Genomic DNA, 25,125 nt, shown 5'->3' on the forward strand with positions numbered 1-25,125 from the left:
CCAGGCCAGCTGTCCTCTTGTGGGAGGAGAGATTGCATCAAGCTATATCAAGAGAAAGGCTTGCAGCTGTTTGCACTCATTGTGGGAGACTGGTGGAGAGAGAGAAGCTTCTCTGCAGGTAACTTTCCTTTTTCCTTCATTTTTTTGAGTGATTCATCTGCTTTCTTGGCCGGGACTGGGGCTGTGTCCTGCAGCTGCAGCGATGGCTAGGGAAGGGCAGATCGTAAGAGCTGCAAGGGAACCTTGGTGCCTTTCTTGGTCGGGTAGTGACTGCAGGCAGAGCTCTTGTCCTGGCTAAACGGGGAAGCACTGCTGCTGGGAAGCAGGATGAAACCTCTGCAAGGTTTGTCATGTTTGTGCAAAGCCATGTGGGGACCTCGAGGTTATGGGGAAGACAGGCATGAGCTGGCTGTGGGTACACAGCTCAGCTGCCAGCTGGCTGCCCACCAAGACCATGGTCATGGCCATGTTTCAGCTCCTTGGAAGCCTCCCTGTGAGCAAAGGGTAGGGTTGGTGGATCTAGGGTATGCTCAAGTTGGTAGAAAGCATTCACAGAACAGGATCTGTCCATCCCAAGGGATGCTGGATTGCCATCAGAGGTGGCATCTGTTGGTGGGCCCTGTGCAGGTAGGACAGGGCATTGGAAGGTGTGAGCGTGGCCGGTGCTGGCGGGGAGGGTCCCTCTCCAGCTGTAGGAGGGGCGGCCCTGTCAGCTGAGGCTTGCTGCTCTCTCCCCACAGCGCTGAGCAGCCATGGAGAGGATGCAGCAGGTCGTGGGGCGGGCGAGAGCTGCTTTCAACTCGGGCCGGTGCCGCCCGCTGGAGTTCAGGATCCAGCAGCTGAAGGCTCTGGAGCGGATGGTGAAGGAGAAGGAGAAGGAGTTCCTGGCGGCCATCGAGGCAGACCTGCACAAGGTGTGGGTTGGTGGGAGGGTTTCTCCTCTCTGCTGCACACGGACAGTGGTCAGCCCTGAGGAAAGCAGCAACCCCCAGGGCTGCCTTCACGGTGCCAGATGGATTCTGCTAATGCTTCCACAGTGCTGGACGATTTTGCTGTACCTCTCCAGGCAGGTGCAGTGGGTGTGGGTTGTGGGTGCCTTTGCTGACCCCTCCCCAGCTCCCTCTCGTTGCAGTGTGGGTGGAAAACGTTAACCTGTGAGTTTGTGAGTGTGCTGGAGGAGCTGGCCCTGGCCACAGGCAGGCTGCCGTCCTGGGCAGCCCCTCGGCCTGTGGGAAGGAGCGTGCTGACCATACGGGATGAGACCTACACCTGCTTTGAGCCGCTGGGAGTGGTGCTGATCACAGGAACCTGGAACTATCCGTTCTTAACTGTCATGCAGCCTTTGGTCGGGGCCATCGCAGCAGGTGGGGACCTGCTTCAGCCCCTGCCCCTCCTGGGGCTGTGAGTGGGTACTGCAGGAGGAAGGAGAGGAGTGTGAGGGCTTAATGGCTGTGCTGCATTTGTCTTGTAGGCAATGCTGTGGTAGTGAAGCCATCGGAGATCAGTGAGAACACAGCTCAGCTGGTGGCCAATCTCCTCCCCCAGTATCTTGACCAGGTGCAATGTCTCTATATCAGACTCTGGGTTTATTTAACCCACAGTGATGAGCTGTTTTAGGGTGACCCTCGCATCTTGCCCTGCAGGAGCTGTACCCTGTGGTCACTGGAGGAGTGCCTGAGATGACAGAGCTGCTGAAACAGAGATTTGATCACATCTTCTGCATCACCAACTCCACAGTGGGTAAAATCGTGATGGCAGCAGCAGCCAAGCACCTGACGCCTGTCACCCTGGAGCTGGGTGGGAAGAGTCCCTGCTACATCGACAAGGACTGCGACCTGGCTGTCGCCTGCAGGTCAGGCTCACGAAGCCCTTGGTGGGATCTGAGTGGTGGAACGGGGCAGGTGGACATCTGTGGGCTGTTGTGCCCAGACTGTGGGTACCCTCGAGGTGCTTTCAGCTGGGCTGTGGGGTCTGAAGGGACTGAGCACGGAGAAAGCATCTCCCTTTGCCTGCAGGAGGATAACGTGGGGCAAGTACATGAACTGTGGGCAAACCTGCATCGCCCCTGACTACATCCTCTGTGACCCGTCCATTCAGAGCAAGGTGGTGGAGAACATCAAGGCCACTCTGCAGGTGAGCATGGAGTTCCTGGAGCCGTGGCAGTTGTTGCTGTTACAGTCCAGCTGTGAGGAGCTGTGGCTCTTGTGAAGGTCTGTTGAGCACTTGGGTTCTGCTGTGCCCTTTGGCAGGAGTTCTATGGGGCAGATGTGAAGTCCTCTCCTGATTACGAAAGGATCATCAACAAGCGCCACTTCAAGAGGATCCTGAGCTTGCTGGAAGGGCAGAAGATTGCTCATGGGGGAGAGACTGATGAGGCCTCCTGCTTCATAGGTACCTCTGGTAGCTGTTAGGGAGGGTAGGTGCAGGTTGGGACCTTAAGCTGTGGCAGCCTTTGCCTTCTGGGAGCTGCATGTGTCTGTGGCTTGCTTGGGGGGTGCTGGATGCAGGCAGCGCCCATCCGAGACAGGGTCCTGTGCTGGATGTCACCTTCTGTCCTGCTCACCCCATGTCTTGCCCTCCTCTTTCCCTCAGCACCCACCATCCTCACTGACGTTTCTCCGGAGTCAAAGGTGATGGAGGAGGAAATCTTTGGACCAGTCCTCCCCATTGTGACTGTGAAGAGTGTGGATGAAGCCATTGAGTTCATCAACCGTCGGGAGAAGCCTCTTGCCCTGTACGTCTTCTCCAACAACAAGCAGGTAGGTCTGGGCTGTGCTCTCCGTGGAGGTGTCTGTGCAGTTCAGTGCTGAACGTGCCCCCCCACTTAGGCCTGACTCCCTGTGGAGTCTGTGTTGTGTCCTCTTTGCTTGTGAATCACAGCATGTGGCTCACAGGGCACCAGCAGTGTGCCCAGAGCTGCTGGCACTTCCCAGTCTCCTGCTGCAGGGCGCTGGGTTTGCACAGCTCCCTGTGCACCTTGGTGGCCAGTGCATCCTGCTGGATTCAGTTTCCTTGCATGTCTCCTGCCCTGGCTCCAGGCTCTGTTGTGCCAGGTCAGGAATTTATGTCAGGGCTTTGCAATGACACAACAGCCTCTGGCAGTTCAGGTGTGAAGGCTGAGAGGCAGCCCAGGCTTTGGCTTATGCACCACCACCTCCAGCCTATCTCACTGAGGTGGAGCCTTTTCATTTTGTGGCAGTCCACGCTGGACAGAGCTTGTGCTCTCTCAAGAAGTAAGGCACAGCCTATTCCCACCACAAAGGGGATGCAAGCATCCCCTTTGACACTTATCTTCTCTGGTAAATGCCTAGCTGTTGTTGGCCCATCTTGATTTCCCTCTGTGCCATCTCTCATTGTGGGCAGCTGATCAAACAGATGGCATCAGAGACCTCCAGCGGTGGTGTGACAGTCAACGATGTCATCATACAATACGGGGTTCTGAGCCTGCCCTTTGGTGGTGTGGGTAAGTCTTTGCTCCATCCTGGTTCCAGTCTCCTAGCAGCAGCCTCAGACCCAGGTACCACCATGGTCACCTAGCAGTTCAGGAACTTGCAGCTTTATTTTTCCATTCATATTTTCACTGCTGAGTTCCTTTGTAAAAAGGCTCATGAGTGGCTGCAGCAGCTGGTGCCAGGAGACCCTCTGAGAAGACTCTGACATGTCTATCCACAGCTCAGGTTCTCCTGTGCCAGGGCACAGGATAAAGTTGCCTGTGACCAAGCAGCTGGTTGAGCATCCATGATCACTGCCAGGTTCATGGTTTTGTGGCAGAGACAACCTGGCTGTGGGTAGAGTGCTGAGGTCTTGGGTGTTCCTGATGGCAGGTTGCTGAATGTCTTCCTTATGTCCCACTGCTTGAAATACTAAACCCTGTCCTCCTGTCCCCTGCCCCAGGGTGAATTTTGTGGGAGAAGCAGTCCTGGGCCTGGGGGAGAAGGCTGGGCTGGTGCCATCAACACACAAGGGTAGATGCATCCACCCAGCCTGAATTGAAGGTAGTGAGCAGGCCCTCACATATTTCTGAGTAGTTATTAAAGCTGCCCTTTGCTTCTCTGCCCATGGGGAGCAGAGCAGCTGCTCCACAGTAAGAAACACCACAGTCATGGTGTCTCTGTGCTCTGGGGGCTGCCAAACAGAACTTCAGCAATGTGACTGTCACTGTGCACAGCGTAACCTGCCTGGGTTGCGTCTCAGGCAACAGTGGGATGGGCACCTACCATGGCAAGCACAGCTTTGAGACCTTCTCCCACCGCCGCTCCTACTTGATCAAGGACCTGAAGATGGATGTTTTGAACTTGTGGCGGTACCCACCAAGCAGCCAGAGGAAGGTGGATTTGGTCAAGTTTATTGTCCTTAAGCAGTTTAGCAAGAGACAAATGGCACTGATCATCTTGGCCCTGCTGGGGATTGTGACAGCAGCGGTGATAAAGGTGAGCTTCGGGTCTCTGCCATCCACGTGAGCTCCTAGCTCTGTTCCCTCAGCCCTAGCTGGTCTCAGCTTCCTTCATCCTGTTGCTCTGGGCTCTGCTCTCTTCCCTGTGGGACTCAACCTTGTTTTGGTGCCTCTCCAAGATGCTGTCATGACAGGAGAGGGGTGATCAGCAGCCTGGACTTGTAACCTGCCACTCATTCCCTGCAGTCCCAGTGCTGAAGTTTTCCTTTTCTGCTTCAATTCTATCACTTCCGAGGCAGCCAACACACTGCAGAGGCAGGAGGAGATGAAATGCAGCCAAAGCAGGGCAGCTCTGAGCTGGAGGCTCCAGCTCCTGCTGAAACACAGGAACTGATTCAGAGCTGCACTGTTGGTCGTGCGTCAGCAGGGAGTGGTGGCAGAAGGAAGAAGAAGGCATCTGCCCTGCTTTGCAAACAGGAGCCCATCTAAAGCCTCTTGGGAACAGAGGGATCCCTTGCCCCAAGGAGGTTGTCCAAACAAAGCCTGTTGCTGCTGAGCCTGTCACCTCTGCAGTACCTCGCTTCATCCCCACAGAGCTGCCTCACACCAGCACTAAGCCTAGGAAAATGTGGATCTCAGTGATGGCAACAGGCCAGGCTGGTTGTGCCCAGCAGCCTGTCCAGAGCAGAGGGAAAAAGCCTCTAAGAACTTAGAAGCATAGAATTGCTTTGGTTATGGGATCTTTAAGATTGTTGAGTCCAACCATCAACCCAGCACTGCCAGGTCACCTCTAAGCCATGTCCCTCGGCACCAGCTTGCAACACCTGATCCTTGAAGAGTCTCTTGACTGAGCAGGTGATGTTTTGTTGCAGGGGAGAACACTTTTAGCCATCTAGGCTGTGTGATGGCTGCCTGAGGTGACAGCAGAAGCTTTCTAAGCTGTGGCCCCACTGTGTCCCAAGGACCTGAGGATTGCCAGGGACCATCGCAACACTGGTACAAAGCGTTTGAGGCTGCTGGGGGCAACCCCAAGGGCACTGCTGGAGTCCCAAGTCTGAGGAAGGCCTTGGCCAGAGTGGCTGAGCACCACCCAATTCATCTCTCATCTGACTTCCATTTCTTTAAATTGGCTTAGTGGCCTCACAAACCTCCACACTTGTAAGGGGAAGCTGGCTTGCACTTGAATAAAAGTGTTGGTTCACTCTGAAGGTCATCCAGAGCGGGGCAAGACCCACATGCTCCAGGCTCCCACAGGGGCTGCAGCACCCTGCATCAGCCCTTCCTCTGCTCCTGCCCTCAGCCTCACCCAAAGGAGCCATCCTGAGTCCAGATGGATGAAGTCTTTATTTGCCAAGGAGCAGCAGTGTGAGCCTGGCCATGCTCTGCTCCAGTCAGTGGGTGCCAGCCAGCAGTGTGGGCTGGAGGGGTTCATGCCACACTCAGAGTGAACTGGGCAGCCCAGAGCAGAGGTTTGGGTGCTGGAGCAGCCACAGGGCCTGTTCCTGAGCAGAGGCCGAGCAGGTGCTGCCAAATGCAGGTGAGGGCTCTTTGACTCCCGTGGGACAAGTGTGTGCTGGACTCTGGCTGGCCAGTCTGCGCTCCCAGCATCCACCCGTCAAGCAGCGACCCCACAGCCCCTGGTGCCAGTCAGTCTTCGCTGGTCATCAGCTTTATGAGGATGCCAAGTGCAAACACTGCGAGGGCTGCCACCACCACCAGCCCTCGCCGGATGATCAACCCCCTGGTGACCACGGCAGGGGCTGGATGGGACGTGGCACGTGTGCGTTCCTGGGGCTCCAGCTGGTACGCTGTTCCCTCCGCCTTGGTGATGCCCATGAGCACAACACCGTTTTGTGTGTCCATTCCCGCTGCAAGGAAAATGGGGCAGTGTCACTGAGGACTTCTGTGGGGACTGGGGGGTTCTTGGAGAAAGCACATTATGAGCAGCTCAGAGCATGGAAATCAGCAGGCCTTGATGGAGCTTCGGTGGGACCTGATGTCTGCAAGGTGAGAACTGCCCAGGGTGCCCTGTTCCTCCAGGTTGTGCCCTCACCAGCCTCCATCACTCTCCCCAGCCCACCCTTGTGGTTACTCTTTTCTCAGTAACTGTGGGCATCACCAGCACTATGCTGCACCCCAGTTTCATGGGCTTGTTCCTGGCTTACATGAATCCTTAGGGAGCCTTTGGACCCAAACCCATCCCCACATGCAATACCCAGCTCCTGGCCATACCTACGCAGGCCTGCACAACCGCGGCAGGTGGGTAAGCATGGGGCAGGAGGGCTGGCTCCACGTCAGAGGGAAGCTCCTTGCAGGAGGGTTCAGGGCCTGGGTTCAGCTCCTCTGGCGGCGACTGGGTCACTCCTGCACGGCGCTGAGCCTGGGGGAGCGAACATGATGGATGTAGCACGGGGAGCAGGAAATCCCCACAGAGGACAGGGCTGCCTCTTGTGGGGTACATCTGGGTGGAAATGGCAGCTGAAGGGTGGCTAAGAGAAATGTTGTCTGTTGGAAGCCCCAGAGCTGTTTGGGCATGCAGTGGTGCTCAGGGCAGAAGGGTTGAGATTGCCTCGGTCACCACATTGTCTTTGAGCTTTGTGACCCTGACCGAGGGTGGCACAAGGTGCAAAGGGAAACCTTGAGGCCCTTGAGTGCATGTGGGAGGGAGCTGAATAGAGAGAGGCAGCTGCAGTCACGGGAGCACTGAGCTTTGTTTTGCTGGGGATGCTGGCAGTGCTGGCCCTTGGGATGGAGCCCATGAAGCTGCCTTATTCCACTGTGATCCTGGTCAGGGCACTGGTGGCCCTGCCTGCTGCAGAGCATGGTGCCATGAGCACAGGAGTTACCTCCTCAGCTGCCTTCCTCCAGTCCATGCGGCAGATGTAGATGATGAAGGAGGTGCAGAGGAGGGCGACACAGGCCAGCATGCCGAGCCACAGGCCTGCGGAGGGAATGCCAGGGTCACCCGGGTACCACGGCGGAGCAAACCCAACTGAGCCAGTGAGTCGAGAGAGATGATGTCACCAAGGTCAATAGGGGCACAGGGACAGGGTGGCTGTGGGGTTGTGCTGTGGGGTTGCCTGGCAGAGCTGGTAGCTGTTGCTTTTTCCCGCTGCAATTAAAAGCTGTTGGTAGTTGCAGAGGCTACCCTGGTCCATCCCACTGTGCCCAGTGCCCAGCCAAGCAGGAGGGCAGAGCCAGGCAGGAGAGTCATGAGGAGCCATGGGTAGAGCTTGGGGAGCTGCATCTGTCCCCAAGAGGTATGAGGACACAGAGCTGTGTGCCCTGAGGTCAGTACCTATGACTCCGATCCTGGCCACGAAGAGCAGCACAGCTGCCAGGGGCAGGCCCACACCGTAGTAGCCCACAGCATTGAGAATGGCACCGAATTTCTGCTTGCCTATACCTCTGAGCACCCCGCTGCAGGCACCCTGTAAGGGAGACAGAGAGGGGCTGGGAGCAAGGCTGGGGGCACTGCCCTGGCCGAATTTGAGGCTCTGCCATAGCCGGGGGAGCTGGTGAACCAGCCTGGTGATGAGCCAGCTCCCTGCCCAGTTGTTTCTGTGTCCCTGCCCAGTCCTGTAGGTCATCATCTTTCTCTGCACATAGTATTTTCTGAGGGGTGATCCTAGGAGCTCTGCCAGGTCCTGGTCCATGTGCTGGTGCTCACCTGCAGCCTGAGGGACCCTCAGCTGACCTGCAGCACTGCTGACCAGCACCAGGGTCCCCTACCGAAAACTGCAGCATCCCCAGGGACTTACACACGTGGCTTCAAACAAGTGGAAGACAACATAGATAGGTATGACCCAGGCCACCAAGTCGACAATCTCCCTGAGGACAGAGAAGAGCCAACAATTGCTTTGGGGAAGGAAGCTCCACGCACAGAGGCCGGAAGCTGGCGACACTCACTTCTCATTGGTGAAGATGTATCCCAGCATGTCCTTCGTGGCAGCTAGAATGGCCCCCACGGCTACACAAAACACCCCTGAAAAGCAGAGCAAAGCACTGAGCCCAGCCCAGCCGTGCTGGGAGCAGCCGAAGGCAGAGAGCAGACGGTGAAGAGGGGACACGGGGGTGTGCTGCAGGCAGAGGACTGCAAACGCTCCCTGCTGCTGCTGTGCCTGGAAGGCATCCAGCAAAGGCTTCTTGGCATGTGGGTGGCCTGACCTGTGCAGAGCAGGCTGGTGGAGGAGGATTTCTTGGCTGTCTCCACGTCGCCAGCACCCAAGGCGTTCCCCACCTGCACACTGGCAGCTGTGCCAAGCCCCAGAGGGATCTGTAAGCACAGGGCTGAGGCTCACCTCTGCCTCTGGATAATGGGGCCATCATGGTGCCCAGCTCAGGAGAGAGCAGGAAGAGGCTGCAGTGCAGTGGGGGAAGAGCAAACTTTGCCAGAGCTGATTTTGGCTGGGTGTCTGTCCCGGGACTCTCCCTAGGGAGCCCCCAGCCCTTACCATGAAAGCAACCACGGACACCTCGTAGATGATGGACTGTGCAGAGAGCTCTACGACGCTCAGCAGGCCTGGGGCAGAAGAGAGGGTCAGTGCTGGGTGTGGGTGCCTGGTGGAGAGCTGCCCTCAGCCCCTGTGACTTCTGTGTATGCTGCTCTGGCTCATGCTCCATCCACCTCCTTGCAGCCCCCCCACCTCCACTGACCTATCAAGAAGCTCCCAATTTCATAAGTCCACCACTCAATGCACATCATGAGCATGCTGGGGATGGCCAGGGCAGTGAAGCTGTCCCACTCCAGCAGGCACTCGCTGGACCAGCCTGCAGAGAGGAGAAATGTCACTGATGGATGACCAGATCAGCCACACGTTACATCCTTGAGAGCATCCAAGACAGCTACAGGTGCCATTCTTCTCTGCAGAGCCACCAGGAGAATGCTCTCCTCAGCTCCCCAGGGCCTCCAGCAGAATGTATGCACTCTGCTGATGCCATCCTGTGGGTCACTGAATGGTGCAGCCCTCGACTCATCTCTCCTGGAGCAGAGTGACTAAGGACAACCTCTTGCTTACATCAGTGCTCAGCCAGCTTTGGGGCTGACCCTTACAACGGCTCAGAAAGTTTCATTTCTCCAGAATTAATGTTTACTGCCCAGCAGGGTGCTCTGCCAGCACTCACGCATGACCTGCTGCCACTGAAGCAGCACTGCGCTCTCGGGGTGTACTGGGGCCCAGGTTAATGTTTCACCACCAAGATGAACAAAATTCACCTCGTGGATGCGGTGGAAGATTCATGAACACTCATGTAAAGCAAGACCCAGAGGCAGCCAGGGAGAAGGAATGAGTTGCCCAGGGAAGTTGTGGATGCTCCCTCCCTTGGAGGTGTTCAAGGCCGGGTTGGATGAGGCCTTGAGTGACTTTTCTAGCGGGAGATATCCCTGCCTATGGTGAGGGTGGTGGAACTTTGAGGTCACTTCCAACCTAAGCCATTCTTATGAGGAGAGGTTGAGGGAGCTGGGCCTGTTTAGCCTGGAGAAGAGGAGGCTCAGGGGTGATCTTATTACTGTCTACAACTACCTGAAGGGGCATTGTAGCCAGGTGGGGGTTGGCCTCTTCTCCCAGGTAACCAGCAATAGAACAAGGGGACACAGTCTCAAGTTGTGCCAGGGTAGGTATAGGCTGGATGTTAGGAAGAAGTTCTTCACAGAGAGAGTGATTTCCCATTGGAATGGGCTGCCCAGGGAGGTGGTGGAGGCACCGTCCCTGGGGGTCTTCAAGAAAAGACTGGATGAGGCACTCAGTGCCATGGTCTAGTTGACTGGCTAGGGCTGGGTGATAGGTTGGACTGGATGATCTTGGAGGTCTCTTCCAACCTGGTTGATTCTATGATTCTATGAGTCTATGTCCTTACCTGCCCAGGTCTTCACGTGGAGTTTCCTGCCTATGATGTAGAGGAACAAGAAGATGGCTTGTGCGTACTGCGCAGCTGTGTTGGCCCAGGCAGACCCCCTGGAAGCACATGAGAAAGGTCTTTGGCACCCTGTATGTGCGCAGGGTGCTGGAGCATAACGCCCTGCCGTGCCCCCGGGAGCGCCGGATGCTCAGCCATGCCTGGTGGTGCCTGAGCAGTCCTTTCCTGTTGCCAGGTGTCCTGTTTTCCCACCCGTGGCACTCGGGTGCTACTCACGTGATGCCCAGGTGGAACACGTAGAGGAAGACGCAGTTTGCGATCACGTTGACGACGTTGCCAACGATCCCGCTCAGCACCAGCGGCCACATGATCATCTGCAAAGAGCAGGAGAGGGAGGCTGTGGTGCCTTCACCAAAGCTGCTGGAGAGGGGCGTGAAGGTCCCTGACAACTCCATGTTTAGCAGCTTTCCCAGATGAAAAGTGAACTTATCGTGGTGTCTACTGCTTGAGAAATGAATGTGTTGGAAGCAAACCCCTGACATGGGGATGCGTGTGAAGGGAAGCCCATCAGCAGGTGGATACAGCAGGCATGGGATGGGTGATCTTCAGGCTCAAAGCTCCTGCAGGGCATCCAGCGTGGACAGACACTGCCCCACTACCGGCGATGGTGAGCATGAAAACCCTGCGTGCCTGGTTGAAGGGAGCCCTGGGCTGTGGGGCCCGCAGGACCCACCTGGTTCTGCAGGTATCTTGTCTCCAGGTTATACAGGAAAACAGCCTAGGAGAGGAAATGGGCGAGATGAGGCTGTGCTGCCGCATTGGAGAATAGGAGCAGGATGGCGGTTCCCGCGCCTGAGCAGCACCCAGGATGCCCACAGGGACTCACCGGGAGGGCAGGGACAAAAGCCATTACGTAACGCTGGGTTAACCTGGGGGAACACGAGAGGCATGGGTAACGAGGGGCCACGACCACCGCCACCCTCCTTGCAGCCCCACCGTGCCGGGAGGGACGAGGCAGTGGTGTCTGGGCCACGGGACCACCCGACCTGGAGACCTCGGGGTCCTGGCGGATGAGGAGCAGCAGCTGCTCAATGTTGATGAGGACGGCGCAGCAGGGGAAGCAGCAGAGCAGGAGGATGAGGGTGGCTCGCTGCAGGATCACCCCCACGCGCAGCAGGTTCCTGCTGCCATAGGTCTGCGGGGTGGGAGGACAGTGGTGAGCTCTGCTGTGCGGGCAGCACACCAGTGCTGGAGGGGACAGGGACCCCGTCGGGCAGCCCCGACCATCCCGGAGATCACCTAGGAGGTATCTGGTCCTTCAAGGGGAGCACAGAGCTGCCTGTTGCAGGATTGCTGCTTGAGGACAAGCTTCTGCAGCTTTTAGGTGCAGCCAGGGCTCTGCTCAGGCTCTGCACAGCAGCAGCTGAGGCTGGAAAATCCCGTGTCCCCAGGACAAGTTCCAGCACCTCTTACCCACCTGTGATATTAAGGTGTCACACGCTGAAGACAAACCATAGCCTACAGAGATGGCAGTGACATTTATAACCTGGAAAAAGGAATTGGAAAACAAAGCCAATGTGAAGCATTGAAGAGTTATAGGAAGGGAGAGAGGCTAAAAAAAACGTGAGTCCGAATTCTTCTGGGTCCTTGTCCACCTCCTTTCTTGTATCCCATCCCAGTGCCAGCGGGCAGCAGTGGTGCCCAGCCCCAGGGGCAGCCACCAGGAATGCTTACAGCGATGGCCAGCGTGACAGAGGCCAGCTCGACTTTGCCCAGGTGGCCACAAAATATGGAGCTGACGAGGTGTATGAGGAAGATGAGCAGCTGGATCAGGATCTAAACGCGGGGAAGAGGAGAAGCAGAGGTCGGAGATGGAGGTGAGCAGGGGTGGGTGGCTGCGTTGGGGGAAGCGCTCTCTTCCTGTGGTCCTTACCAGTGGCCCCGCCAGCACCAGCAGCTTCTTCGTGTCCTCCCAAAAGGTGTCCGGGAACAGGCGCCGAAGCCAGCGGCGCTTCTTCCTGCTGCTGCTGGCTGGAGGCTGCTGCTGGTCAGCGGCCATGGCCTCGCTCACGCCGTTCTCCTCAGGGAGGTTCGTCTGCTTCATGCTGCCGCTCTGCAGGGAGTGAAACAAGCCTCTTGCCCCGCACTCTGTTATAACTTCTCTGCCAGGGTGAGCAATGTGTAACCACGGCAGGGTGAACTTCAGCCGGGGCCGGGCGAGCCAAACGCATGCTGCCGGTGATGGGCAGTGCGGCCAGGTCACGGCAGGGCACGGAGCTGAGGAGCCCGGTGAGGGTCCTCTGCATGGCTGTGGGCAGCACAGGGCAGCCCAGATGTGCAGTGCAAGGCGTGAGCCAGGATAGGGGCTGAGCCTTCCCAGGTTGCTCCCCCGAGCCCTCCTACCTCTCTGACGCTTGGCTGCGGCGCTGCCGGCTGGTGGGCTGGAGGTTGTCCTCTTCCAGCGGTGCTGGAGGAGTCCTGGGCTCAGGCTCCCGAGAGCTGCTGCCGCCGGCAGTGCTCACTGCCTGACTCGCTCCCTCTCATGGTGTGGTGGTGGCCAAGGCAAGCCAGCCCCATTGGCTCCAGCTGTCGGCACCTCAGGGTTGGGTTTCACTGGCATGGCTCCACCGGGCCAAATATAGCATCCTGCCTTGGCCCACCGCAGCGCAGGCAGAGGGGAGCTGCTGCTGTGGTGCACAGAGCAGAAGCTGGGCTGGGGTAGCCCACAGGGTTGAGCAATGCAGGCTTCCTCCTCTTCCCAGGCTCCCATCCAAAACCTGCTGGGGTTCTGAGTGGGGCAATTTGCAACAACCTCTCTCCATCTGTGCAGAGGTTGCTAAGGTCAGGATTGATGTTGTTTCACATTCCTTTATGTCCCATGTTTTCCTTTCCAGCCCAATAGCAAGCAGTACCATGTGCCAGGAGAGCCATGGGATGGCAAAGGGGTGGCACAGATCTGCCATGCATGGGATTTACCTCCAAGAGCTGAGCCTTTGCCATACCACCAGGGCCTCAATGCTGCCACACAGCTGCAGCTGCAGCCACACAGCTCAGTGCTGGGCAGTGGTGAGGAGGCAGTGCTGGGGCATTTGCATGAAGACCAAGGGTGGCTCCTTGATAGCTCTGTAGGGTTGTGCACTTCATCATTCTCTCTGGCGTGGCTCAGCAATGGTGTAGAAGCAATTGAAGTGGAAAACCCCCAGTTTTGTACCTGAGGGGAGCAGCTATGAGCACAGCTAAAACAGGCCCCTGGCTACCACTGCACCCAGGCCCAGGAGGTGGAGGTTATGCCTTCTGCAAATCCATCCTGCTGCACAAACCAGGCACTCATCTCTCCTCCAACAGCTCAGTCATGCCAGTGACCAGGGTCATGCTCACACCGCGTTAACAGCTCAACATTTACTCAGAAAACTTTATTGTATCCAAATCCCACCTTACAAAAGTGCAAACAAGAGTTGCTTTAGGCCCCGTGCCTGCCACACAGCAGGGAGAGTGAGGCCAGCAGCCAGCACCTAATGCCCCAGCAGCAGCCGGAGAAGTCAGCCAGCTTCCACCATCAGCCTGGCTCTGTGCTGCCGCAGTGGCAGCAAGTGGGTTCTGCCACACCAAGATGCAGGTAGAGACTGGGCCTGTGGGCACCAAGAGCCTCTGCCACTAGCAAATGATATGGCAAAAAGCCCCCAAGGAGTAGGATGCAGGGCAGCAGCACACAATCCCCCACTCCTTTCTGGACCAGCCCCAGGATCCACTTCCACCTATGACAAGTGACATCCCCAGCGCAGGAGAAGAACCAGCTGTAGCACTTCCTCCCTCGGTGGCACACCCTCACCCCCCTTTAAGAACACTACATGTGGGATAAAACGTTGCGAGTTAACCAGAAACCGAGCAAAGTGACTCTTGAAAAGGAACTGAGGGGGAATTCCTTCTCCCACACCACCCTCCTGCTCTGAGGACAGCTCTCCAGCACCACTGCTTCTAGCCGTTGCCAGTCAGCAGCCGCACCAGTATGCCCACCAGCAGCACAGCAACGGCAGCAGCAGCAGCCAGTACACGACGGATGATCACAGCTCTCCACACCACAGCCGGAGCAGCAGGGATGTCGACCATCTCCTCTTGTGTGATAAGCTGGTGGTCAGGTTGTGTCTCGCCTCCCACCATGCTCTCAGGCAGGACCACAGTCTCCACAGTGTCCGTGTCCATGGAGACATAATCTGGGTAGCAGAAAGGTGAGTGCTGCAGGGAAGCTGAGCTCTGAAGTCAGGGGATCCCAGTCTGATGCCACACAAACACCAGTGCCAGTCCTTTCCCAAGGCTCAGGGACACTGGAACATGTCACAGCAAAGTGGCAGGTGTTCCCAGGTAAGGCATGTGCTGCCTGTCAGTCCAGGCTCTGCCTGGGAGCAGCCAAAAGTGGTGACAAGGGTAATGGAGTATTTTGTCCCCCGTTACTAAGTATGTCAGTACTGAGTGCCACTGGCCTGGGACCAGCACCAGACACTGTACTCTTCCCAGTCACCTGGGCCTGCAGGACAGACACGGCTGCCACAACTCTGAAGGAAGGGCTGGCTGAAGAATTTGGGCTCCCTCCCTGTTGTCAGGCCCAGTTACATACCCACAGCAGATCTTTTGTTAGCAGCTGTGCCACTGAAGTTCACATCTTCCAGTTGTTTTTTCAGTCCAGCTCGGACCTGAGCCTAGGAACACATGGAAGAGTTGCTCTCCTCAGAAGTGGGTGTCCTGCCCAGCCAAGCAAACCTGAGCCTCTTCCCTCTCCTCTCCCAAAGCAAGCACATTCAGCACCAAATTGCTCCTCCACTACAGAACAGGGACAGATCAAGTTGTCCTTTTGCCTCCCCACAGAGCACTGTGGCACTGTGCTGGGAGAGGAACTCACTCAACACCTTTCACAAGCCGCTAGAGAGAAGTGCAAGTCTCACCTCTTCTGCAGCTTTCTTCCAGTCCATGCGCATGATGAAAGTCAAGAAAGAAAGGGCTTGCAAAGAGATGGAAATGATCATCCCCACCCAGAGACCTGCCACAAAGGAGAGGTAACTCAGGGATGGCTTGAGGAAAGCCTGCTTTAGCCAGAATTCCTGCGCTGGCAGGGGGGTTGGATTGATCGCTGGAGGTGCCTTCCCAACCCCTAATGTTCTGTGATTTCAGCGGGCCCAGGTTATTGCCCCATGTCTAACCACATCTCAGTGGAAGAGGAAACAGCAGCCCTGGATACATTGGGACATTTCAGCCCCGTTTGACAGAGGTTACTCAGAGCTAAACACCTCAGCATGCAGCCTACTGCAAAGAAAGATCTGGGCACAGGCTCCAGGGCTGAGTCCAGGGTGCAGGCTTGGGCCCAGCAGCAGCGCTGGCAGCTGATGATGCCATCTGGAGGCCACACGTACCTAACACTCCCATCTCAGCTGCAAACATCAGCGAGAGGCCGATGGGCAGGCCGATGGCATAGTAGCCGATGGCGTTGGCGATAGCACCCAGCTTCTGTTTGCCGGTGCCCTGCAGCACCCCGCCACAGGTCGCCTAAGGAAAGGAAGCAGAGGCATTAACACGTGGAAGCACAGCACATGCCATAGAAGGTACCACCATAGGAGCTCGGGGGTATGGCACAGCCCTGTGAAGAGCTGGGACTCAACGATCTTAAAGGTCTTCTCAACCAAATCTCTGGTTCTACAGGGGAACCTTCCTGCACAGCCACAGCACAGAGCTATCATCGGTTCAGCTGCCAACCGAGGCACAGAACGGAGAGCTGGCTGCAGACACCAGGAGGCACATCAGATCTCCCACACTGCCTGGGATGACAGGAGGAGACATCCTGAAATCACCACCTAACGAGTTGCATGAGTGCTCCTGCCTTGCTGGGAATAGCTGATGGCCTCAAAGGTCCAGCTCTGACAAACTAGTGAAAAGCTGAAGCCTTGACAGGGAAAAAGAGGGAGAAATAACTGGGTGTCTGCAGCAAGGCCAGTGGGCAACTATAAGTACAGCTATAGGTAATGCAGGCAACTGCTTGGACACTTGACCAGTTTGCTGCTCTATCATTTTAACAGTGAGCTACAGGCAGCTTCACACTCTCCACTGCAACCCAGCCTGCAGACAGGAATTGCTCTGTGTGCTGGAATACTCACTGCTGTCGCATCAAACAAGTGGAAGGGAGCAAAGATGACCATGACTTTGGACACCAAGACAACAATCTCCCTGTTGGGAAGAGGTACATACCAATCAGGCAAAGCAGCACTGCCAAGGAATTCTGCTTCTGACCTATACCTCTTGGGCTGCTGTAAAGCCTGATCCCAGCCCATGAGACTTGAGGGGATGTGTGTGGCTTGTGTACCACCATCGTAGTGTCCCTGTGTCAGCAGCATCTGTGCTGTCCAGTGACACCAGACAGGAAGGAGGAGCCTTTGGGCAATGTGTTTGCCAGAGGAAGGTTTACAAATTCTATCTGTAGCAGCTTCTGAGCAACTCCTGGGATACAAATCACAATCTGTGACTTAAGAATACTCATAAAGTTGTTACACCACCTGTCACTGGTGAAGATGTATCCCACCACGTCTTTTAGGGTTCCTAGCAACACTGAAACCACCACAGCAAACGCTTCTGAAAGAAAAAGAAAGTCTTGAGGACAGAACATTCTGCACCTGACCCAGGCTCAGACCTCAGGAGCTTTAGGCGATGGAGCCTGGACTTGCCTGACCTTCAAGTGATACTGCAGTGGAGGACAAGTCTGATTTTTCTCCCAGTTCTGTTCAATATATTCATCAATGACCTGGATGGGGGTCTGGAGAGAGTCCAGTGCAGAGCCGCAAAGAGGATTAAGGGAATGGAACATCTCTCTTATGAGGAGACCCTGAGGGAGCTGGGGCTGTGCTGCTTGGAGGAGACTGAGAGGTGACCTCATCAACTCATAAAGGTGAGTTCCAAGACAATGGAGCTAGGCTCTGCTGGGTGATGTCCAGTGACAGGACAAGGGGCATGGGTGCAAGCTGAGGCATAGGAAGTTTCATTTAAATATGAAGAGGAATTTTTTCCCTGTGAGGGTGACAGAACACTGGAACAAGCTGCCCAGGGGGGTTGTGGAGTCTCCCTCTCTGGAGATACTCAAAACCTACCTGGACACGTTCCTGTGTGAGCTGGTATAGGAGATTCTGCTCTGGCAGGGGAGGCTGGACTGGGTAAGCTTTTGAGATCCCTTCCAGCCTCTGACATTCTGTGATTCTCTCCAGACACAGAGTTCCAATTTAACAGATCCAGCATCTGGCAGTACCATTGCTCCCACCTCTACCTTCTGGAGGTTGGAGGGCAGAACACTAAATTCCATGTTCAACTACCACAGCCTTTGCACCAGGCTTCTAAGAGAAAAGAGGAGTCAGAGTCTCACCTTCCCTACCCACTGGGCTCCCAGGGGGGGCTCCCAGCCCTGTGCGAGGGGAACTGAACCATTTGGTGATTAGTGCCCTTTATTCCCTCCTGCAGGACCCGGGCTGACCTGCGCACAGCAGCGCGGTGATGCAGGAGGTCTTGGCTTGCACCGCATCCCCAGATCCCAAGGCATTGCCCACTCTGACACTTGCAGCCACGCTGAAGCCCGCAGGCACCTGAGTAACAGGAGACAAGGAGGTGAGTGACAACAGCCTGTGGTAATTTTCTTCTTCCTCAGCAGAGAATTTAAGGCAAATTGACATTTTCCATCTGCAGCCCACTCCTGAGCATGCAGCTGCACGGCAGGTTTGAGAGGCATCTCCTGCCTGGTGCTAGCTCCTAACTCTCACCCGTGCTTCTCTCCTCAGCCTCCACCTGTAGGGCCATTGTTTGTAGGACCCTCCCAAGATCCCAGTTTAATACACCCAGCCCTTACCATATATGCTGTAGAGGAGAGCTCGTAGATGACAGATTGTGCACCCAGCTGCACCACACTGAGCAGCCCTGGAAAAGAGTCACCAAGTTTCTTCATCAGGTCAGAACTGAAACTTCTCCTTGTCTGGCAAGCAGGTAATGACTACAGGGCTCCTATCTAACACATGCAGTAGCCTGCAGGAAAGGAGGCTGCAGACAGGGAGGTGCTCTGGGGAATCACAGAAACATTCCAGTTGGAAAAAACTCCTGGGATCATTAAGTCCAAGGACATACTCAAGAAGCAACCATGGCTGGAAGATCATCTGTTGAACCAGAGGAAAAAGAGGATCTGGACCCACCTGCCAAGAAGCTCCCAATCTCAAAAGTCCACCATTCGATACACATCATGAGCATGCCAGGTATTGCCAGATGGATAAAGGAGTGCCAGTCCAGGAGGCAGTCCCTACTCCAACCTGCAATAATGAGGAGGTGAAGCAAAATGAATGCATGTTCTCACTCTGCTCTCCCCAGGAGAAGTGATAAGCTATTCTGGATGCTCTCTGAGGACAATCACCATCACAGCTCACAAGACATCAGCCTGGTCTTGCTGCTGTACCATGCTGCATTCCTGAGGCAGGATGATCAACAAGAATGTGCTTGGAGCTACAGTAAAGGTCTTGAGGCCGTGGCTACAGCACCTTTGTGCTGTGAGGGAATGGCAATCCCATCGTCAGGTGCTGATGACAGTGCCAGATTCCCAAGATCAGACGTTGCTGTCTTGGAGGGTTAAGCTATGAACGGTACCTCCCCAGGTCTCCACGTGGATCTTCTTCCACCACACGTAAAGGAAGAGGAGAATGGCCTGAGTGTACTGGGAAACTGTGTTAGCCCAGGCAGAGCCCCTGGGGAGTGAGAGAGACAGGTTACAAATTACAGCCTCCCCAGCCTCCTCGGCTACAGCAGGAGAAACTTGGTGGCACCTACACAGGCCTTGCCACAGACATGGGGCAGTTCCCTCCAGCCTTATCTCTCCAGGCTGGTTGGCTGAAGGCAGAGAGTGGCACCCCGGACACCTCCCACAGGCCTGAGCAAACCCTTACACCCAGGGAGAGGCTGTCACCACCTCTGCTCACACTTACACCATGCCCAGCTTTAGTGCATAGAGGAAGAAGGCGTTCATGGCCACATTGAGGATGTTGGCTGCAATCCCTGTCAACACCTGAGGCAAAATGATCGCCTAGAAGCCAAGAAGAGACTTTGGAGTTTGCTTCCCCAGGAGTGCCCAAGCCCCATCCAGTGAACAAACCAATGCCCAAGCAGAAAGCAAACAAAGCAGCTCCTGTCTCAGGCAAAGCTGGCTTGTGTTAGATCTGCAGAAGGCAGCACACAAGGCTCAAGAGCTGGTGCAGGCAACTCAGTGCAGAGTTGGGAGGCAGAAGTGGGGAAATGAAGCCAACTAAGGATGGTTCCCATCAGCTCTACCTGCCCTGCAGGGCTTGGCTGGGGGCTGTGCATCACACGCTCTTAGTGCAGCTCTCCCCAGAACATGATGCATTTACATCCCCAACTTTATCCAAGTTCCTAGGAATACCTTTAATTTGTGGCCCAGAACCTGGGTAGTTATACAATACCTGACTCAGTAAATATCTCGTCTGCAGCTGGTACAGAAACGCTGCCTGCAAAAGTCAGGATTCATTTCATCAGCACCACCACGTTATGGGTCAGCAGCCAGCTACCGTTCACCACTCACAGACAGGTCCTTCCCTCAGCTCCCCACACCAACTTCTTAGGGTGCCCAAGCCAGACACACTGCCCAACACTCTTCTCTACTCTTGTTGAAGCACTGCCTGTACCTAAAGCCAGAAGTAATAAAAAGCACCTCCCATTCCTACTGGACAGAGGAGACATCAGTCTCCATATGGGAAATCTATTAACACAAGAAAGCCTGGAAACCCTGGAAGAAAGGATTTGCCTGCAGCCCCTATTCCCCAGGGTACTGCTCCCTGGCTTACAGGAGGCAGAGTAACTAGCCAGGAGCCCAGCAGCTATGAGTGTGCGCTAACAGCAAGGTGCAGCCTTTATCTCAGAGCTCACAGTGAGGCTTGGAGCCTCTGGTTCCAATGTCCATCACCAGTTACGCGCTGTGCAGAGATGTGGCCTGCAGTAAAACCTTTGCACAGCAAGAGAAAAGAATGTATGTTTGCTGGGCCAGCAGCTGCTGACCAGAGCACATCTGTTAATGGCCAAGATCAAGTGGCACGTTGCAAAACTGACCCCATGCTACTCTGATCTCCACAGAGAAAACCCTCCCTCCTTTCATGTGATGTTAGTGAGGGATGGAGAGCTTCTAACAGCTTTAGCAGCAACTTACAGGAAGAGCTGGAATAAAGATCATCACATAGACTTGAGTTAACCTGGAAAGAGAGTTGTTTCCTCAGTTAACAACAGCAAAGCAAGAGCCAAGCCAAGCAGCACTGCATTCAAGCTCCACAGAGCCTTGATTTCAACACTATATGGCAAGCCAGCCAAATGCCTGCTCCAGAAGGACTCAATCTCATTCCTGACCTGGAGACCTCAGGGTCCTGCCGGATAAGCAGGAGGATCTGCTCGGTGTTGACAAAGAGTGCCCAGCAAGGGAAGCAGCACAGCAGCAGGATGAGGATTGCCCGCTGCAGCACGGTGCCCACCTGCTTCAGGTTCTTGCCGCCGTATGCCTGAGTCAAGAGAAGACCAAGGGGAGTGTTACAGAGAACCACAAGGGCTGGGCAGATGCTCAGGAGCCAGAGCAGCAAAGGGCTGGTTGAATGCACTTCCCATGCCCTGCAGTGGCTAATGCCAGGCTGGTCAGGTTTAACTGGCTCTCAGGTGAGTCTCACAGCCCTTTACTGTCCGGGCATGATCAGGGCTCCTTGGGAGCTTCAGGGAATAAGCAGACCCCAGACACTGCATTGGTAGCTCTACACTGGCTGCAAGCTGCTGTCCTTCCACCCTTTGTGCCCAGATCACACCACACAGGAAGCGAGACACCAACTGAACCCCATCAGGCAGGGTTCAATCAGGAAAGAAGCTGCTACTGACCTGGGACATCAGTGTGTTGCAGGCTGAGGCTAAACCAGAACCGATGGAGATGCCTGTCACATTGATAACCTGGAGGAGAAACAAGGGACTGCCGTTCCAAGGGGGTGTGACAGCAGACCTGGCACAAAGCAATCTGTCCCTCCCAACTGGGTGGGGAGACTGTTCTGCTGCAAGGTTTTGGGAAGTGTCCAGCCCTTCTCTATTTTTCAGAACAACACATTCTTATTACCTATACAGCCTGACCTCTCCTCTGGTGTGAAAAGAATCTGCAGGCATGGGGTAAATATCTAAAGGACCACAAACAGTGCTGCTCCTAGCCACAGGCATACCCCCAGCCCAGGCAGATCCAGAGAGCTGGTCACAGGCTCCAGCTCCCTGCCCAGGCCACTGACTGCTCAGTTCCCATCTCTTGCCTGAGCTCACAGTAAAGGAAAGAGCATTTTGGTGGACAGCACGTTCACATTGCATCAGGCTGTGCTTACACATAGGGTCCTCACATACACATCCCTGCAGGTTTGGGGTTCTTTCTTGATGACAGGTAATTTGTATGCTTTAAGCCCAAAGGGAATCAGAGTAATACATACAGACACAGCCAGTGTCACAGCATCCAGCTCAGCTTTCCCCAGGTGACCACAGAAGATGGAGCTGACCACGCTGATCAGGAGCCCCAGCAGCTGCGCAACAAACTAGGACAGGAGGAGAAGAAGATGGTGAGGTGAGCACCCATTAGGGCTCGAGGACACCAGCCTTCCCCCAGGAGTTGGATTATGAACAGCTGGGTTTCCTGGTGTCACCACAGTGTATTGCCTTGTGGCCTGGGCTCTGCTGTCCTGAGAACCCATCCCTGCTCACCAGTGACAGTCGGGGCAGAGAGGGCAGTTCTAGGACTCGTGCAGGCTCTCAGTGGCTTTGTCTTTCACAGACCTCTACCTGACCTGTGGTATTTCGGTGTTAGGCAGCCAGTATAACAGATGACCTTGTTTACGTGGGGCTTAACAGCTTCACTAGAAATCCTCTTTTCCAGGAGGAAAGATGCAGAGAGAGGGAAAATAAAAATTCCCAAAGCTTCTCCACACTTTTGTGTGTCTGGGGAAAACACCTCTCCTAAACTGCAGTGTCCTCTTTTTGTGGAGAGATGCCAAGTCCAGTGTGCTTGTTCCTCACTGGAGTCTACAGCAAGCCTAACGATGCTGTAGCAGAGATTATAGTCCTCATTTTCCCTTGGCAAGAGGACAGCTCCCCCACAAGTGTTCAAGGCATGGAATTGTGACACAGATAGAACCAGATGGCAGGAGTTAGAAACATTTATACCCACTAAGGGGTGGGCACAGATAGGGACCATTCCCAATGTCTGCTCTTGCTTCTTTACCCCCAGCAGCTGGCAAGCTGACAGTCCAGTGCTACTGGGAAACCAGCTCCTGCGAGGTCAGAGGAAGAACAGAACAAAACCTTCTCCTCTTCAGACCTCCTCATGCTGCCTGCAGATGCAGTCTTCCTACCAGGCCTGGGGACATTTGACCTGCTGCTGTGAGTAACTCCCACAGGAGGGGTTTGTACCTATCTCCAAGTTTGTTAGAGCACAGGTTCTGAGATTAAACAGGCATTCAAGTTTGGTTTTGAGGTTCTCTGTGCACACAAAGAAGCAGGCTGTGCCATAACTGGAAGGGTTGAGGGAACCGAGCTAGGGCTGATGTGTTCAGCTACAGAAACTGAAACCCATCCACACTTCCTCTGCTGCCTGATCACAGCAGGTCAGTGCTTTGATGTCAGGAAGGACCTCTCTGAGAAGTTCATCAGTTGGTACTTATTTACAGGATACATTAGAAAATTCAAAGCACAGAACACACAGAGTGGCTTCAGCCCAGGGCTGTGATGCACAGGGGAAGCCTCTGCAAACCGTGCTCCTTACTGCTCCACTGGTCCCCGGCTACCCAAAGCCGCATCTCTTTCCCGGCTAACTGCGGCCCGGGGAGGGAGTCCGGGCAGAGAGAGACACAGGCTACCTTTACACCTAGAGCCTCCTGGAAGAGCTGCCGAGGAGCTGCCACCAAGCAAAGCAACTTGCTTATCCCCCAAGGGCAGCGTGGGGAGTCCCCAGAGCAGCTGAAGAGCTCGGCCCCCTCCCCAGCCCGCCGCGCTTCTTGTAAGGCCGGGCGGGAGCAGGGGGCGCGCACCGAGCTGGACAGCACCAGCGCTGCCCGCAGCAAAGCTAAGCACGTGGGTGACAGCCGAGAAGGGGACGGTGCCCGCGTCCCGCCCCAGCAGGCAGGGACTGCGAGAAGGCATGCACCGAGGGCCAGCAGGCACTGGGACCAGGCTGGCCCCCGGCCGGGCGGGGGGGGGAGGACGGGAGATGAAACCCCGGGCTGCGAAGCCCCGAATCGGCACGAAGCGGCAGCACAGCCGGGCAGGGCTCCGCCGGCGCCGGGGATCTCCTCTCCAGCCCGCGGTGACCGGGGCGTCGCGGCTGCTATCCTCCCTGCCCTCCCTCCTGCGCCGGCAGGCGGGCCCCGGTCCCGTCCCTATCGCCCCCTCGCTGGCCCCGTCTCTCACCACCGGCCCCGCCAGCCGGGCCAGCTCGCAGCTCTCCCGCCGGGCGCCCGCGGGCAGGAGGCGCCGGACCCCCCGCAGGCACCGCGCTGCTGCTCCGCCCGCCGCTGCCGCCGCCATCGGCCGCGCTGCCGCTACCGCCGCCATGGGCCGCGCTGCCGCCCGCCCTCCTTATGGGTACGGCCCGGGCCGGCTCCCCGCCCCCGGGGCCGTGGTGCTGCCGGCTGTGGGCGGTGCGGTGTAGGTATGGCAAGGGCAGAGTCCCCTCCGTGCAAAGACTTAGGGACAGCGACGTCCCCACACCCCTTCCCCCTCCAGTCATCGTGGTGCAGGTGAGGGTCAGAGACCCCCCCGCGGGGACGTGGGAGCCGTGGAGTCCACGCACACACGTGGTGGCCAGGGATGTGGCGCTTTTCGTGGGCGCAGGGACACCTCCATGTGACAGCCACGGGCTGGGGACTCTGTACGTGTGTTGGTGATCTGGGGCTCTGCTGTGTGGGGAGCAGGGACCTGCTGGCTGCAGGAGGGTTGGAACAGATAGCCTTGAAAGGTCCCTACACAAACCTAAAGCATCCCTCTCTTCTTCCACCCATCAGCACCTCATGAATTGGATAACCTGGAGATCACTACCTGAACCAGAGATGCCCGACCAGCAGGCACGCAGCTGCCTCCACAGGCTGGGGTGCAGCTGGCAGGGTGCAAAGATTTGGAGGGAGGCTGCAGAACCTCACATCTGGGCTGGAACAGTGTGCCCAGCAGGACAAAGGAGGTTATTCTTCCTCTGGACTCATCACTGGTCAGACCACACCTTGAGTGCCATGTCCAGTTCTGGGCCACTCAATTCAAGAGAGATGTTGAGGTACTGGAACGGGTCCAGAGAAGGGCAACAAAGCTGGTGAGGGGCCTGGAACACAGCCCTGTGAGGAGAGGCTGAGGGAGCTGGGGGTGTGCAGCCTGGAGAAGAGGAGGCTCAGGGCAGACCTCATTGCTATCTACAACTGCCTGTGTTTGCCCAGCACCTGGCAAGAGGGAGCTTTGGTTCATGTGGGAGCTGGGGTTGTTACGGGAGTGAAATTCTACCTCAGTGCAGGTGCTTGTCACCGAGTAGTTGTAGTCAAATCTATTTGTAGAGGATGGGAAATTAAAGTGGGAAACAGGGCTTGGTTTTACAGGCATTCAAACACTGCCTGGGTGCCGTACAGCTGTGGTGTCACCGCCCAGCAATGCAAAATCTGGTTAATGTGTCACTTACCCCCTTGCTCCCTCGGATGTAGTGTGATAGCATGAAAAAAATGTGTAGTAGCAGTGGTGAGTCACAGCCCCTCTGATTTCACATGCCATGATGAAATCAAGGTATTTAGGTCAAAAGAGTGCCTGGTGGTGTTGCAGTCTGGTCTTGA

At 55.9% G+C, this 25,125-nt stretch overlaps 3 protein-coding genes across 8 annotated transcripts; 1 reads left to right on the forward strand and 2 right to left on the reverse strand.

Moving 5' to 3' along the window:
- The first annotated feature begins 656 nt into the window (after positions 1-656).
- On the forward strand, positions 657-5,725 carry LOC135187309 (aldehyde dehydrogenase family 3 member A2-like). Of its 2 annotated transcripts, none has more exons than XM_064165917.1 (9): positions 657-914; positions 1,133-1,364; positions 1,472-1,557; positions 1,644-1,852; positions 2,016-2,133; positions 2,250-2,391; positions 2,593-2,759; positions 3,364-3,463; positions 4,195-5,725. In XM_064165917.1, the coding sequence occupies exons 1-9, from the start codon at positions 753-755 to the stop codon at positions 4,458-4,460; spliced, it is 1,482 nt and encodes a 493-aa protein (XP_064021987.1). In that variant the 5' UTR covers positions 657-752; the 3' UTR covers positions 4,461-5,725. The 2 variants fall into 2 exon arrangements, with proteins under 2 accessions (XP_064021987.1, XP_064021986.1); XM_064165916.1 differs by lacking the exon at positions 657-914 and having other exon boundaries at positions 1,271-1,364; positions 4,195-4,430; positions 5,266-5,725.
- Positions 5,719-12,750, reverse strand: LOC135187308 (multidrug and toxin extrusion protein 2-like). 5 transcript variants are annotated; one of them, XM_064165915.1, is made up of 18 exons: positions 12,653-12,750; positions 12,183-12,362; positions 11,984-12,085; positions 11,727-11,795; positions 11,296-11,444; positions 11,136-11,178; positions 10,983-11,027; positions 10,526-10,623; positions 10,250-10,347; positions 9,050-9,163; positions 8,848-8,915; positions 8,561-8,669; positions 8,303-8,378; positions 8,155-8,224; positions 7,692-7,824; positions 7,240-7,334; positions 6,626-6,773; positions 5,719-6,261 (listed from the first exon to the last, which is right to left on the reverse strand). In XM_064165915.1, the coding sequence occupies exons 2-18, from the start codon at positions 12,351-12,353 to the stop codon at positions 6,041-6,043; spliced, it is 1,809 nt and encodes a 602-aa protein (XP_064021985.1). In that variant the 5' UTR covers positions 12,354-12,362; positions 12,653-12,750; the 3' UTR covers positions 5,719-6,040. The 5 variants fall into 5 exon arrangements, with proteins under 5 accessions (XP_064021985.1, XP_064021983.1, XP_064021984.1 ...); XM_064165913.1 differs by having other exon boundaries at positions 7,692-8,070; XM_064165914.1 differs by having other exon boundaries at positions 11,136-11,444.
- An 897-nt stretch (positions 12,751-13,647) lies between these two features.
- On the reverse strand, positions 13,648-23,872 carry SLC47A1 (solute carrier family 47 member 1). The gene is made up of 17 exons (XM_064166769.1): positions 23,729-23,872; positions 21,760-21,861; positions 21,176-21,244; positions 20,663-20,811; positions 20,469-20,511; positions 19,729-19,773; positions 19,237-19,334; positions 18,902-18,999; positions 18,457-18,570; positions 18,120-18,187; positions 17,751-17,859; positions 16,786-16,861; positions 16,390-16,459; positions 15,652-15,784; positions 15,187-15,281; positions 14,862-14,943; positions 13,648-14,460 (listed from the first exon to the last, which is right to left on the reverse strand). The coding sequence occupies exons 1-17, from the start codon at positions 23,870-23,872 to the stop codon at positions 14,225-14,227; spliced, it is 1,731 nt and encodes a 576-aa protein (XP_064022839.1). The 3' UTR covers positions 13,648-14,224.
- Between the last annotated feature and the right edge of the window lie 1,253 nt (positions 23,873-25,125).

This window comes from Pogoniulus pusillus, chromosome 27 (assembly GCF_015220805.1).
Source record: "Pogoniulus pusillus isolate bPogPus1 chromosome 27, bPogPus1.pri, whole genome shotgun sequence".
Lineage (NCBI taxonomy): Eukaryota > Metazoa > Chordata > Aves > Piciformes > Lybiidae > Pogoniulus > Pogoniulus pusillus.

Coding starts and splice junctions, on each gene's coding strand:
- LOC135187309 (XM_064165917.1), top strand. CDS start 753: ATGGAGAGGATGCAGCAGGTCGTGGGGCGGGCGAGAGCTGCTTTCAAC. Junction 1,558..1,643: donor TCCCCCAGTATCTTGACCAG/GTGCAATGTCTC, acceptor CTTGCCCTGCAG/GAGCTGTACCCTGTGGTCAC. Junction 2,392..2,592: donor TGAGGCCTCCTGCTTCATAG/GTACCTCTGGTA, acceptor TCTTTCCCTCAG/CACCCACCATCCTCACTGAC.
- LOC135187308 (XM_064165911.1), bottom strand. CDS start 12,353: ATGAAGCAGACGAACCTCCCTGAGGAGAACGGCGTGAGCGAGGCCATG. Junction 12,086..12,182: donor TGGTGCTGGCGGGGCCACTG/GTAAGGACCACA, acceptor CCCCGCGTTTAG/ATCCTGATCCAGCTGCTCAT. Junction 6,774..7,239: donor GGAGGAAGGCAGCTGAGGAG/GTAACTCCTGTG, acceptor TCGCTCCCCCAG/GCTCAGCGCCGTGCAGGAGT.
- SLC47A1 (XM_064166769.1), bottom strand. CDS start 23,872: ATGGCGGCGGTAGCGGCAGCGCGGCCGATGGCGGCGGCAGCGGCGGGC. Junction 20,512..20,662: donor CAGGACCCTGAGGTCTCCAG/GTCAGGAATGAG, acceptor CTCTCTTTCCAG/GTTAACTCAAGTCTATGTGA. Junction 18,188..18,456: donor GATTGGGAGCTTCTTGGCAG/GTGGGTCCAGAT, acceptor ACTCTTTTCCAG/GGCTGCTCAGTGTGGTGCAG.